The sequence below is a fragment of the Triticum dicoccoides genome, chromosome 5B (assembly GCF_002162155.2).
Source record: "Triticum dicoccoides isolate Atlit2015 ecotype Zavitan chromosome 5B, WEW_v2.0, whole genome shotgun sequence".
In the NCBI taxonomy this organism is placed as follows: Eukaryota; Viridiplantae; Streptophyta; class Magnoliopsida; order Poales; family Poaceae; genus Triticum; species Triticum dicoccoides.
The window spans coordinates 713,981,361-713,995,407 of record NC_041389.1 but is presented as its reverse complement, the minus strand read 5'-3'; the positions used below and the strand labels follow the sequence as shown (position 1 = coordinate 713,995,407).

General features: G+C 42.8%; 1 protein-coding gene and 1 pseudogene across 3 annotated transcripts; one reads left to right on the top strand and one right to left on the bottom strand.

Annotated features, from left to right (window-relative positions):
- Positions 1-5,895: 5,895 nt before the first annotated feature.
- Positions 5,896-10,469, top strand: LOC119306824. Of its 3 annotated transcripts, none has more exons than XM_037582945.1 (2): positions 5,896-6,051; positions 10,090-10,469. In XM_037582945.1, the coding sequence occupies exons 1-2, from the start codon at positions 5,958-5,960 to the stop codon at positions 10,320-10,322; spliced, it is 327 nt and encodes a 108-aa protein (XP_037438842.1). In that variant the 5' UTR covers positions 5,896-5,957; the 3' UTR covers positions 10,323-10,469. The 3 variants fall into 3 exon arrangements, with proteins under 3 accessions (XP_037438842.1, XP_037438840.1, XP_037438841.1); XM_037582943.1 differs by lacking the exon at positions 10,090-10,469 and adding an exon at positions 6,404-6,831 and having other exon boundaries at positions 5,897-6,051; XM_037582944.1 differs by lacking the exon at positions 5,896-6,051 and adding an exon at positions 9,861-9,977 and having other exon boundaries at positions 10,090-10,460.
- A 534-nt stretch (positions 10,470-11,003) lies between these two features.
- Positions 11,004-14,047, bottom strand: part of LOC119310703 — a 29,135-nt pseudogene continuing 26,091 nt past the window's right edge.

Sequence of the window (14,047 nt, the reverse complement as noted above, 5' to 3'; positions counted from 1 at the left end):
ACTTGCACTAGGTATAACCTTTTCCGGAGTTCCTTTAGAGGGTAGCTTTCAACCTGGGTAACAATGTAGTACTTGTCATTTTCTTGTTCAAAGACATGCATCCTTGTTGTATATGCCGTCTTAAACTAGAATTTTCTGAATATTCCAAGGTTGTACATCTCATGTGCCTGCCTTTCTATGAGATACTTTGACCAGAAGGATTTCCTTGCAACCTTCTTGTTTCTGGAAACATGGTCACATTCTTCTTCCCTGTCATGCACAACATCAATTATCCGGTCATACTCTCTTAAAAAACTAGTAGCACTAAATTTAGCCCCAACCCTTTTTTTGGAAAGGGCATTAGTTCCTTCACTTCTAGCTGTAGTTTGAATGAATGGGAAGAACTTGTCCTTGAAATACACTGGTACGAACTTTTTCCTGTTTTCGCACATGTCGCTGAAGTACGTGATGTGGTGTACTTGGTATTTCTCTATCATTTGTTGCCATTCTGTTTCAAATTCTTCCACATTCAAGGAGTTGCCCACAATGTCCTGGAAATCTTTATAGAGGCCTTCATTAGCTTGGAAACATGGCCCAACTTTCTCCTCTGCTTTTTTCTTGATGTAAAATAGGCAGCTCCTATGGGTAGCATTAGGAAATACTTGTTCAATAGCTCCTTGCATTGCCTTGTCTTGATCTATAATTATCGATATAGGATGCTTGCCTCCCATAGCCATCAGGAATTGTTCAAACAACCAAGTAAACCTGTCTTTTGTCACATTGATAATGAATGCATAAGAAAACAAGTATGTGTTGCCTTGTGGGGATATTCCCACAAAGGATGCAAATGGTAAGTTGTACTTGTTTGTTAGGAATGTAGTGTCAAAACTGATGCAATCTCCACATATGTCATACATCATTCTTGACCTCACATCTGTCCAGAATAATCTCCTCACTTTATTCTCTCCATCTAACTCAAACGAGTAGCAAAAGCCAGGATTTTCTGTTTGCTTCTTGTTGAACATTTGCACTACTTCCATCATGTCAGAGTTTGTGATGTCTCTGTTAATTGTTGTTGCATAGTTCGTGACATGTTTCTTTGTGTAGGGAAGATGAGCCATTCCTCCTCTCAAGTAAGCTAGGACAACTACAATCCTTCTTGTTTCCAGGTTTGTATGCTTCAACACCTTTATCAAGCACTTCTCTTCATCCGACATGCACTTATGTGACCGGAAGAATCTACTGTTTGGTGTTAACTCATGGTTGTGTTCTAGTTGTTGTCTTGTGATTTCCCATATGCCTCCTTTTTTCTGATATGACCATCACGACTTTACAATCTGTTTTAACTATGACTGTAGATTTTCTCATGGGCACTATGCATTCCTTATCTATTTCTTTTGTCTTGCCCCACTTGTTGCACTTCATAGTGATCCTTGTCACCTCATTGTTCCTTTTTTTGCTTGCTGTTCTTGAGATTGCTACTGTAGCCACTGGAAATCCTGCCACTTTCGAGTGGAAATTAAAATATTCCTGAGCTTCTTCCTTTGTTTTGAACTGCATGCCTAATTGTGGCTTGAAATTACTGCTAGTGTTCATCGGATTTCCCTCTGATGCAACTTCTTGTTCATTTTGCAGGAATCTTTCAATGTCTTCTTCATCGAGGAATTTATCGTCTCCTTGTTGTTCTAGTGAGTGTTCTGGTTCTCTTCTTTCTCCTTCATCCCTGCCTGTGCTTGAGTTCGTGTTAGCCGCTGCTCTACTGGGATCAACTTCTTTAGGCTCCTGCGACATTTAAGGATTTTTGTTTTAGTTACTTTCTTCTGAAACGTTACACACTTCTTTTTATCTGAATTTCGTGGTGTGTACTTGTTGCAGATTCATGTTGTCGAACAGGTTTGTGTCCCAGGGATTGGATTCTCCTCCCCCATCTTTGCCCACTGGCATTTCTTGATGCAAGTCTGCCTCCAGTGTCTGCAAAGTAAGTTTAATGATTGTTAGTGTGTTTTCATTCGGCATTTTCTTTGTAACAGTTATTCAGCTGTAGTTTTGCTTACATTGTCATCATTTGTTGTGATGAAACTGTCCTTTGTTTTGCTCCTGGAGTCTTCGTAGATAGTTTCGGCAATGTTCGTAGATCCATCTCCTGAATGTACCTACAAGGTTCATCACAAGTTTTTTTACCCATCACCTGAAATGTACTGGGTTTTTGTTGATTTTTGATGTTTACCTTGTATATAATGTCAGAATGAAGGAGCGCAGTGAAAGAAAATGATTCCTGCATGATAATTGTGTTAGCTTCTTACCCTTTTATGTATATTAAAAAAAGTTTTTGCAATTATATCTCACATTTAGTATGAGTTCTTCCTGTGATAATCTCAGTAGACCCTCTGCAGTCACTGCCCTCATCATGCTCCTCTCCTTAAACATTTTGGAAAGTACAATGTCAGTGTTAACATAATGATGAGCAACAAAGAATATAGCAATAGATGAAAGTATTTTTGTAATATGTGCATGCATTGGGAAAGAGGCAGGAGATAGTATGTGTGTACACTGCATTTTTCTAGGGGTTTTACACTGCATTTTACTAGGTACCTACAGTGGATTTTGCAGTGCACTTTAAACAGTGGGATTTGAAATGGGTACTTGCAGGGTTGCGAGTTCAGTGAAGCCTGGAATATGTGGCAAGCGACATTTGGTATTGCTCTATAAGTTTCTTTCATTTTTTTTCACTGTATTTTTGATTTTTCTAGTTTACTGAATGATTCTCAAAAATACAAAACTACATTAAGAACCATCAGCTACAATGTTTCTGAATGTTTACAATGGAATTTTCTAGGTAGCTACAATGTTTTTTTACAGTGTAATTTCTTGTGTACTTTCAGCGTAAATTTTCAGAAAGAATTAACCCAAAGAAATAAACACAGTGAAATTTTGTATTGCTCTGTAATTTTCTATCATTTTTTCATTGGGTTTTTGACTTTCTAATTTCCTGAATGTTTCTTAAAAAAGCAAAACTACAGTAAGAACCGTCAGATACACAGTGTGAATTTTCTAGTGCATTTTTTCAGTGTAATTTCTCGTGTACTTTCAATGTAAATTTTCACTAAGAATTAAATAAAAGAAGAATCACAGTGAATTTTGGTATTGCTCTGCAATTTTCTAGATTCCTGAATGTTCCTGAAAAATGCAATACTACAGTAAGAAGCATCAGCTACCCAACATTTTACAGTGGAATTTTCTAGGTAGCTACGATGTAATTTTACATTGTAATTTCTCGTGTACTTACAATGTAATTTCAAGTCTAGTTACTTAGGTTTTACACTGTATTTCTCTAGCTTTTTTTTCACTGGATCTGGCTTACTCTGTGTACTTACAATGTAAATCCTGAATGTACTTACTGTGTCTTTTGTAGTGTAATTTACTCTGTTCTTGCATTGTAATTACTTCATTTTGTCTGCAACTATTTTTACTCTGGAATTTAGGAGGAATTTACACTGTACTTACTGTGTTTTTTGCAGTGTAATTTACTATGTTCTTGCATTGTAATTTCTTCATTTTGTTTGCAACTATTTTTACTCTGGAATTTAGGAGGAATTTCCACTGTAAATTTAGAGGACACAAGACTAGTTACATAGGGATTTTAACTGTTTTTTTTTATTTACAGTGGAATTTTTGTTGTGGTTCTGATGTTGATCTCTCCCCTATGTTTCAGAGTAGAACGAAGGAAAATCTAGTGAAACTGTCAACGTAAGAGCATAAGAGGTGAAAGAAGAGATGATGCAGAGGAGTTGCTGACCCGTGGATCATATTCTTCATCTTTTTTGTGATCAGCAGGTTCATCCCCGTCTGTCATCTTTATGTTACCTCTTCATTCTTCTCTTCCTGGGAGCTCTCCTCCTCCCCGATCTGTCATGGTCGCCTCTCCCTTTCCCATGGGTGTCCCCAGATCCGGTTAGGTGAGATCTGTCTAGCGTTTTTCTGGAGGTGGGTTTGATCTGTTGCGTGGTTTGCAAGCTTTCAGGAAGTACTGTTGTGGTCCCTGAATAGGTGGGGGTTTTGTTTTGCTGGAGAAAGCGGGTTAGATGGTTGCCCGACCCGTTAGCGTGTTGACTTTCTCCTTTTTTTATGACTGTCCTGCTAGTACAGCTGTAACGTTGTCATTGGACAAGAAATTTGACTGTTTTCAAAAAGGAAAACAGTCAGATGTCAATTAGAAAACCCCTTTATCGGTGCTTAGAAAACGAATATTTGATGTCACCAACTAGTAGTGGAACTATATGAAAAATCTCTAGTAAAACCATGTAAATTAGTACTAGTAATTTTGAATTTCTTTACCCACAAAAAAATTGAATTTCTTTTCACTACCCAAGTTATTTTTGCTAAAGAATCCCAAAAGCTAATGTGCGAACACTAGTTTTCTATAGAATTCGCTAGATGACGTTGGATGAGTCACACAGATCTTGAAGCAGTGGAGAGAAGACATACCAGATCCAGATGTCTTTTACTAAGGAGTTGTTTGGTTACCTGCATAAAACCCAAACAGGCCCAATGGGTGCAAAAATATCGTGTTTGGTACCATACACGGGGGCCTGGATCGCACGCACATGGACCTTAAAGCAGCCCACAACCTGGCTCATTAGGAACTGCCGAATTAACCATTTCTAGCGAGGCAGGCTAAGTCTAGCGCAAAAAGGCGACAGTGTAAGGGGGACCATGCGCGGAGATGGCGGGTGGATAAAATGTGCCACCATTTACTCGCTCACCTCTTTCTCTAGGACTTCTTGGCACCGGCCGCGGCGGCGACTCAGATCTGCGCAAGCAGCGGCGGTGCCAACAGCTTCACTCGCCGGTAGCGGCGGCGGTGCCAACAGCTGCAGCATACAAGGGTAGACACGATATCATATGGACCATGATCAGTGTGTATACCTTGCATTTTAAGAGGGAAAAGGCTAGAACTGCATCATATTGTGAACTATATCATTGAAATAGGATAAATTACAATAGGAACTACTGATACAAAATAGATGTATCACCCTTCAGGTCAATATTCGCCCCATTCGGGTGGCCGAATAAAAATAATCCGTGAAACCCATCTCTTCATCTTCCTCTTGCTCTTGCTCTTGCTCTTTTCAGACTACAAAACAGTGTTGGCCTTCCTCGGAAGATTGTTGATCTACTGTATGTTCACAATGTTGAAACCTTCTCCACCAGGTGGAGAGAACGAGCGTTGACCAGATCTGACAGTTGGGGAGCAGATTCATATAACGGCTAGCACGCGACAGGCCGAAATTTAGGCCCGGCCGGCCGGCGCCTAGCGTTGGCCAGGGAGAAATGAGGGACACTGCTGGATGTCCGTTTTGTTTTGAGAACAAATGGGCTCTATCCGTGGACATGCTGAAATTTGAGGTTTTCCTTTGGAGATGCCCTTAGAAGGGGGTGCGATAAAGCAAACGGTTTTCAAAGTTTGCGGGTATTTTCTAACCGGTTTTGAAGTTAGAGCCTTGGAGGTAAGCATCGTACATTTATACTCCAACCATGCGTAGTCGCATAGATAAAATACACATGTACTCGTTGGATACCTGACTTTGGCATGGGTTTGTACTCTCCAAGCACAATCAGGACGTACGTACTAGATCAACCACAAACAATCCCAAGGCTATGTTTCTTAAACAAAGCTAGCAAGGTGGTACGGCAAGAAGCGATGTTGTCCTCTGTGCGCGATTGGATCTGAAAGAAATGGCCACCCTAGCTTCGCCGAGCATGGGCTGGCACCATGTTGGAGTAGTTGCGAGCACATTTTGTTTTGTGTGCTTGTTAATTCACTCTGAAAAGGGTAATGAAGCCAAACGATGAGCTTGATCCAGCTACATACCACCATGTTGCACACATCCCTACAAAAAGCCCAGCCCCTCCAGCTTCTTTCTTCGTAACCTCTTGATCGCACACACACGGAAGAAAGCTCACCCACAAGCTGCGAAATGGCTTCTCGTGCCATTATCATCCTCGTGTCTGCCTTGCTCTTCTTCTCGGTGCTCGCGGTCTACCTTCCCGCTGCTTCACGTGCTCGCCATGGTGAGTACGTCGACTTCCTCTTCCATTCATGCATGCCCTTTGTTTGCCCGGTCGAGATTGGTCTTGTCGATCTCGTCCCGCTTTTGTTCATTGTTGTTCGTACGTCGACTTGTGCACGCCCATGCACGTACATCACATGTATTAGCTCTAGTTGTACCGTTTGATTTTCGAGTACATATTCTGTAATTAAGAATTTAGCCTTGAACGATACTACTCTTATACTCCCTTCGTTCGAAATTACTTGTCTCGGAAATGGATGCTATATATGGGCATCCCATGATGTGAATACAATTGTGTTGCGCCACATATTTCCTCTACATTCGTTAAGTCGAGCTGGTCCGCTGTAATGCAGCTGCGGCGCTCAACGCGAAAGATGGTATCAACTCTGGAGGACGACTGCATCGTGTTCGTGTGGTGCCTAGTGGCGCGGTGAAGGCTGGCCCCGTCACGAGCGCATCCGGCGGCTCAGGGCCGAGAATGGCCACGACTGAGCACCCGGACGACACGGACGCGGCTGCCGAGACGCTCAGGAAAGATTACAGTTACAGGGGTCCGAGGCGCCCAGGCAGCCCCCTTATCCACGCGCCGTGAAGGTTGAAATGAAATGAAATGAACTTTTGTAGCGCCCGCATCTGGCATTTTATCTTTTATTTATGGGTATGGTTAGGTTTTAGTCGACTGAGATTTATCCAAATCTATGTCAAATGGCATAGCATGCAAGAGAGGAAAAGAAAAAACTGAATATTTTTTTCGCACGGATCTTAATGAAAATCTTATGAATATAGCATCGACTGAGACTTGACTAAGACTTAGCAAGACTGTTTATTTTACGTTAAATTAGGCTTGTTTGTTCCGCACCAATGTTTATGGCCAAAGCTAGGCGCTGCTCGACCGGCCGATGGCCGCGCCACTACACGATCTGTCTTTTTAAAACAGTATATGCTTCCTTCGTCCACCATCGTCCCCGCTTGTCCTCCACCGCCCATGCCACCTGTGCTCGCTGGCCTCCCGTGGCGCCGGAATTAGGTTTTTGGCTCTGTATCTGATCTGACGGGAGTACGTAGGTATATATAGAAGGAAGGAGTACGTCGGTGGAGCAACAGAGGGGCCACGAGGCAGGGGGGCGCGCCCTCCGCCCTCGTGACCGCCTCTGGCACTTCTTGGAGTAGGGTCCAAGTCTCCTGGATCACGTTCGGTGAGAAAATCACGTTCCCGAAGGTTTTATTCCGTTTGGACTCCGTTTGATATTCTGTTTCTTCGAAATACTGAAATAGGCAAAAAACAACAATTTTGGGCTGGGTCTCCGGTTAATAGGTTAGTCCCAAAAATAATATAAAAGTGGAAAATAAAGCCCAATATAGTCCAAAACAGTAGACAAAGTAGCATGGAGTAATCAAAAATTATAGATACGTTGGAGACGTATCACCGCCCGCAATAGCCAAGGCCCGTGGCCGCATCCTTCACTACCTCGAAGGAGGCGGTTATGGCGGTGCCTCCGGCTCGTCCACCGTGGTATCCGGGGTGGAGCGTGCGGTTCAGCAGCAGGCGAGGTACGACCGACACAATGCCAGTCATCGCTCTGCGTTCGCCAAGACCTCGTCACGGTGTGGGCGCTCGACCGATCCGCCACCACCGTGGAGATGGCCACCCGGCGCCACCACTGCCTTGACGGTGAGCTCGCCAAGATCAGTGATGAGTGATCGTTTAGCAACTGCTCCGCCAACACCGGCAAGGACAAGGCCGCTGCTAGGGCGCTGCCCACACATTCCGCAGTGGCCAAGGCGGCCCTCTGCACCGCAAAAGGGAGGCGTAGCGGCTCCTTCGTGAGCTTCAATCAGCCGCCAGACAAGGCTGCCGTGGCCCTCCAGCATCGTTTCAGCGCTGGAGGGACGACGACGGCACGGACGGTGAGGTGGTGCGGCAGGACAGGGTGGCCACGCTTAGGAGGTGGTCGTCCAATATAGGGTTTAGTTTTACTTATAATTTTTAGTAAAATGGTTGAAATATTGTTTGTTTATGTAAATTATATCTGAACTTGAATGAAAACCCGCCCAGTTTAAACGGATTTCATCTGTTTCGATCAATAGTTGTTGAAATATATGCGGGCAATGTTGGATGGCGTTCTCCCGCATCCGTGTCCGCTGACTGGTACCATATGTCTGCGGGCGGATGCGGAAGGAAATTTGCTGGTCGGCGTTGGAGATGCCCTTACATACAAGCATTCGAGACAAGAGGAACAACAAGAACCGCATGCGAACAAACGTCTGGTGCTTGGGGCGCCGGAGTAGGTTTCTCAGCTGACACGTCAGTTTTAATGCGGAGAGAAGGCACATGCAGCGGGCCTCAAGCAGGCGGCGCTCTCGGCCTGTGCGCCACCTTAATGTCGGCTCCAATGAGAGGTCACATCTGCTCTGCTCGGCATGAATGCGGCGCTGACGCTCTAGAGCAGCCGTGACTGCTTTAGGCAGGAAAGCGCACATGTGAGGGAGAGGATTTTAGGTGGGCTAGGGTTGTCGGAGGCGTGCGTGGCAGCGGTCTGGATCCTGCAAAGCCCCCATCCTCCAGTTTGTGGGAAAAAGAACGACAGGACCGGCCAGCGGACGGATACATGACTATGTTGGATGACAAAACATGTCTTGACTGCACAATCCGTATGTATACATGTGGTTTGAGGGTCTGCATTGGACATGCCCTTACACATTTATACTGCATACATATATAGTTATGCATACATGTATAGTTAAAGGTCCAGTGTGATATGTTAGAGTGAATACAAAAAACCACCACTTTCTATGCTCGGATCTGATTTTACGACCACATTCCATTTAGGAAATACAAATCTACCCTTTTTGTTTTTTTTTCAATAAACACCGACAAATCTACCCTTTTCAGACCGTTTTAATGCGATTTCTAGCAAGTCAGGCCTGGTATAAACACTGATGACTCGACATGTTAAGATAAACATACACGCTTTGATCTACTTCTTATATTTTTTATGCTACCTTGACAGTTGATGAATAGATTGAAAGTTTTTAAAAATAGTCTTCATTTTTTGAAAAAGTAAAACATTGGATACATGGCCTTGGGTTTGTACTCCAAGCACAATCAGGACGTACCAACTAGATCAACCATAAACAGTTCCAAGGCTAGGTTTCTTAAAGAAAGCTAGCAAGGCAGTACGGCAAGAACAGATGCTCTCCTCTGTGCTCGATTGGATCTGAAGAAATGGCCGAGTATCCGTAGGTGCATGCGAGCACATTGTACGTGTTTTTGTCTCGCCAGCTACATACCACCAACTTGCACAGATTAGCGGCTCAAAAAAAAAAAAACTTGCACAGATTAGGGCATCATTAAAGTAAACCCTGAAATCTTCACCATATGTGTGGACCACAATGTTCGAACTATTTTTGTCATGCAACGAAAATCTGTATATTAGCAATCGACGTACAAATTTCGGTGTCCAAGAGACAAATGTGGTGGCTTTGCCGAAGTCCGAACATGCACTTGACTAATCACATGCATGGTCCCTCTTTTCTCTCTCCTCTCAACCGCAGATGCATGGTCCCTCGCTCTTCTCTCTGCTTGTGTCTTCACCTACTTTTTCTCCTCTTAATCAGACACTTTGTGATTAACATTAAATGACTCTCTTTCGTATCATGTCCCCTCGCTATGAAAACATTTGTGGGTCAGTTTTGAAGATGCCCTTAACGAGCGGTGCCTCCGCTATAAAAAGCAAAGCCCCCTCATACTTCTTTCTTCGCTATCAACCAGCATGCTCTAGATCATAATACACAAAAGGAAGTTCACCCACGAGGCCACGAGCTGCAGCATGGCTAGTGTCAACATTATTATCCTTGCTGTGTCCGCCTTGCTCTTCTCCTCGGTGCTCGCACTCTACCTTCCCACCGCCGCCTGCGCTCGCCACGGTGAGTCGAGAGTTCCTCTCCGATCTATGCCATTTTGCTTGTTTGTTTGTCCAAGATCTGCTTCGTGCCGCTTGTTGATTGATTAACCCGAGCTGGTCCCGTTGTCATGCAGACGCCGTGCTCAACCCCAAAGATGGCCTGAACTCTGCAGGAGGACTGCATCACGTGGTGGTTAGTGGCGCGGGGAAGGCTGGCCCCGTAACTGGCGCCGGCGGCGGGTCAGGGCCTACAACGGCGGAGATGCGCGCGGACGATGCGGACGCTGAGATGCAAGGCCTGCTCGAGACGGATTACGCCTGGAGGTGGGGGAAGCGACCGCGCACCCCGCCATCGAGGTCGAAATGAAATGAAAACTTGTTGCGCGCGCATCGATCTCGCATTTTGTTGTGAGACCTTTTACGGTACATCAAAACAATACTAACCGTCCATTCTCAGTCCTTTGATCCTCGTGCGCCGAGGAAATCCCGATACAAAGCTAGACAAGCTAGCCTTCCAGATCGATCGATTATGTCCAGAACGCCAGATGCACTACGTACTACGTGACAAGCCGATTTCTTTCCGGCGATCACGCATATGTATACGATACTCACGTACGCCAGCCGGCGGCTGTACGCCTGTACACAAACAACGCGCACACAGCGTCGATGAATTTCACCGAAGGACAAAAAACCGATAGGACAGACGAACAGCAGTGACAGTGGACAGATCGTACTGTATGAACGGACGCCGACGATGACTGGCGATGGCAACGACGAGGCCAAACGAGGGTGATCATGGTGAAGGATTCTACAAATCAATCAAAAAAAAATGACAAAGCTACCCTGCTAGTCAATGGCTGAGATGATTCAGTACTATCTGATTCTGGTCCTAGAAGTAGTATGATGTACCGTAAAAAATCCCGTTGTTTACTAGTACTATATGTCTATTCTGGCTAAGCCTTGTTTGGCCAAAGTTTGGGAAGCTGCACGCTGTCCGCGAGTGTATTTCTGCAAGGTTCTACTGACCTTCCTCAGGTGAAATGCAGCGCTAGAGGATGCCGAAGATTCTACGCTTGTAGAGCTCGTCGCGGAATGGGGTGCACGCATAAGAGCGGCACACAATCCCTTTTCTACCAAAAATAAAATACACGGTACCTTGACTAAAATCAGGCAGCTTCTGCTTGTTTCTGTTGGTACAGTGGATGCCAAGGTTCCAGTCACAATACATATTTTCAACCCAATAAAATGGACTCATTGTAACCAAGTCCATGCTACGTATGCAACTCTTCTCATCAATAATCTAGAAAACATGCTTGATGGTATTGCCAGAAGCAACTTACATAGACCAAATTACTGAAAGAAAAAGATATCATGCCACATCTGATCACACAACCTAAAAGTATGAAAAATATTCATCGCACAAATACATGAAGTCACACAGTGTATTTATTTATTCAGGGATTAAATCTGTGGTAGTGTCTCTAATTTAACTTCACTAGCTACATGTGCATAACCGTGGGTTCATTATTTGGTCGCTTACAAAATTCCTGCTGCTGCTGGAGCTACTGCTTTAAAGATCGACATCAGGGTCACTGAAATACCATTTGCATCACCCCTTTGTTCTTGTGGATGTACATGTTTTCGTCAGATAAGTTAGAACGTAGCAAAGGTGTCTCATAACGAAATAAAACGAGATGAATGATACATACCACCGATGTGTTCTGCAGAATGTTGCAGGCAATAGTAATCGTGGCCTGTTCCATTTAAGATGATACATTAATTATTATTTTTGCAGGTAGATGATACACTAATGTATGGTCATAATTAAATTGTATATTAAAATCATTGTCTACGGAGCTTGCTTTCTCCAAATATATTGAACAATTAATTTTATTTCATTTGTGTGAGTGGTGCTCAAATATGGTTTGTCTAGACCATCCAAAAATCCTCATAAACATGTTTGTATTTTCTAAAGGAATATTTTAATAATCTTCCGGCCTGATATTCTCTTGATGGTCAACATGTTTCTATAGGATGGTTACTAGTGTAAGCAGGGATGTGTGAATTTTATTTGCACTTGATGGGCTCTATGGTTCTTTGACCCCAGCCAAGTAACACCCCTAATTTGTATTATTTCACTTTAAACAAATCATAAACAATAATATCAAGGTAGCAATTTGTTTCAATCATAAAAATTGACTTACTGCAAACATATTCTTCAAAAGCGAAGCTATGCTGATGAGTACTTTGAGCTCCATGCCGTATAGATTGGACATTAAAGGATATGTTGCAAGGAGAAGTACAGATAATACCTGAAAAAACATACATTTAGTACTGTACAACAGATTCGCCGTATTAAAGAGTATGTCGACATCAAATGGTCTTCTCACATACCGCCGCAAAGCGCAATGGCTTGATTAACCCAACATACTTGGCAAGTAATGGGTAAATCACAAGTTGATACACCAAAACACCAAACCCTACGATATCAAACAAAACAACCTTAAGGTAATTAAAGGGATTCAACACCAATGCTACATGTAATACGTAGAGGAGCAATGTTGTGCATATGTTGATTTCATTCATTATGGGCTTACTATGTCTCTCTTGCTGCTTGTGCAATGATCATATTATATGAGTTGAAGAAACATCACATACCTCAGAGAGCTAGAACAGTACCAACGTCCTGAGATGTTAAACTCAGCCCCTGGTATTTTCGGCTGCTCACAACCCACAGTGAAAATATCTAAAGATGAAATTTACAGAACACATGGAAAGTTGCTTTAGTTCCTTATTAAAAAAAGTTGATTTGGTTCCTAGTATGATTCTTCTCTATAAGATAGGTAAAAGCATATTTTCATACTAAAATGTTGCTGGGTATGTTTGAGATACCTAAATATAGATTTACCTCGAAATAAGTTGTATCATGGAGAGAAAAGACACAATAAAGGATTATTGTTGACATCAACCGCCGTTCTTTAGTAGGCTCTTTGTAGATGCCATTCTTTCCGATCCATATTCTTTAATTTTTCCCATCTTCTAAGATTGAGTCATCAACTTGTACCTCCATTGTATCGATAGCTTCTATTTTGTCATCACGGTACATGTGCAGAGTTTCCTAAAAGTTCACTCATTCAAGTAGGAATTAATGGTATAGAACAGAATCATAGGGAGATTTTTGAAGCAATACCGGAAGCGAAATACATGCAACACATGCTCCTGCAGCTAGTACCGATATGACCAAGCAAGGGAGGAAGTATGGAAACCTATAAGATGTTTGAAAGTTTATCTTATATTCCCAATGCTGCAAAATTTATATCATTGAAACATTATTATAAGTAATAATTTACCTCCCAAATATGGATTCCTCAGAGAAAAGATTCGGGTACTTTTTTGCAGGCTGATGCAGGACAGAGAATACACAATGTTAGCCAGGATGGGTCATATAAGATCACTAATTAGTCTCCAAAGAGACATGCTATGTTCATCATTCGAACAAATGTTCTAGTTATCACTTTTACGGTTAAATACAGATTCTGTGGAAATTCCCTCGGAATAAAGCATTTCTTTGAACTGCCATGGCAGAAAAGTTCTCGCCTATTAGCCCAGTCTTTCGCTTTTGCACCAATTAGTAGAGGATATATATATTATTCTCAAGGTCTGCACCATTTTTACTTATACTTATAGCGGCTCAATGAATTATTACAGTGATGGCTTTACTGGAAGACCACATGTAGCATATTTTCTATGCTCCTGGAAATAATTGACCCTTAGTTTGATAAACCGGTTAAATACAATGTTAATTCAGGAATAGAATTCTATAACTCTACATCATAGTGGACTGATCCTCACTTGTGCAAGAAATCCTCCAATGGCTGGTCCAATAATAAGAGCTATTGCCCGTGAAGAAGTGACCTACGATATAATGTTTGATATAATTATCAGCTAGTAACCGAGTCAGAAACACAAAACATAAAGATGAACTATTCTTACAAGAGAAATTCCTAGCGCTTGGTGTTCCTTTGTACAGACTTCTGAAGCATAGGCCTGGAGAGTGCAAACACAACAATGGGTGCAGTGGCGGAACTTGAT

What these genes read in the sequence shown, in the direction of transcription:
- LOC119306824 (XM_037582943.1), top strand. Translation starts at nt 5,958, where the DNA reads ATGGCTTCTCGTGCCATTATCATCCTCGTGTCTGCCTTGCTCTTCTTC. An exon ending in TGCTTCACGTGCTCGCCATG is followed by an intron (nt 6,052 to 6,403) that starts GTGAGTACGTCG and finishes GCTGTAATGCAG; the next exon opens with CTGCGGCGCTCAACGCGAAA.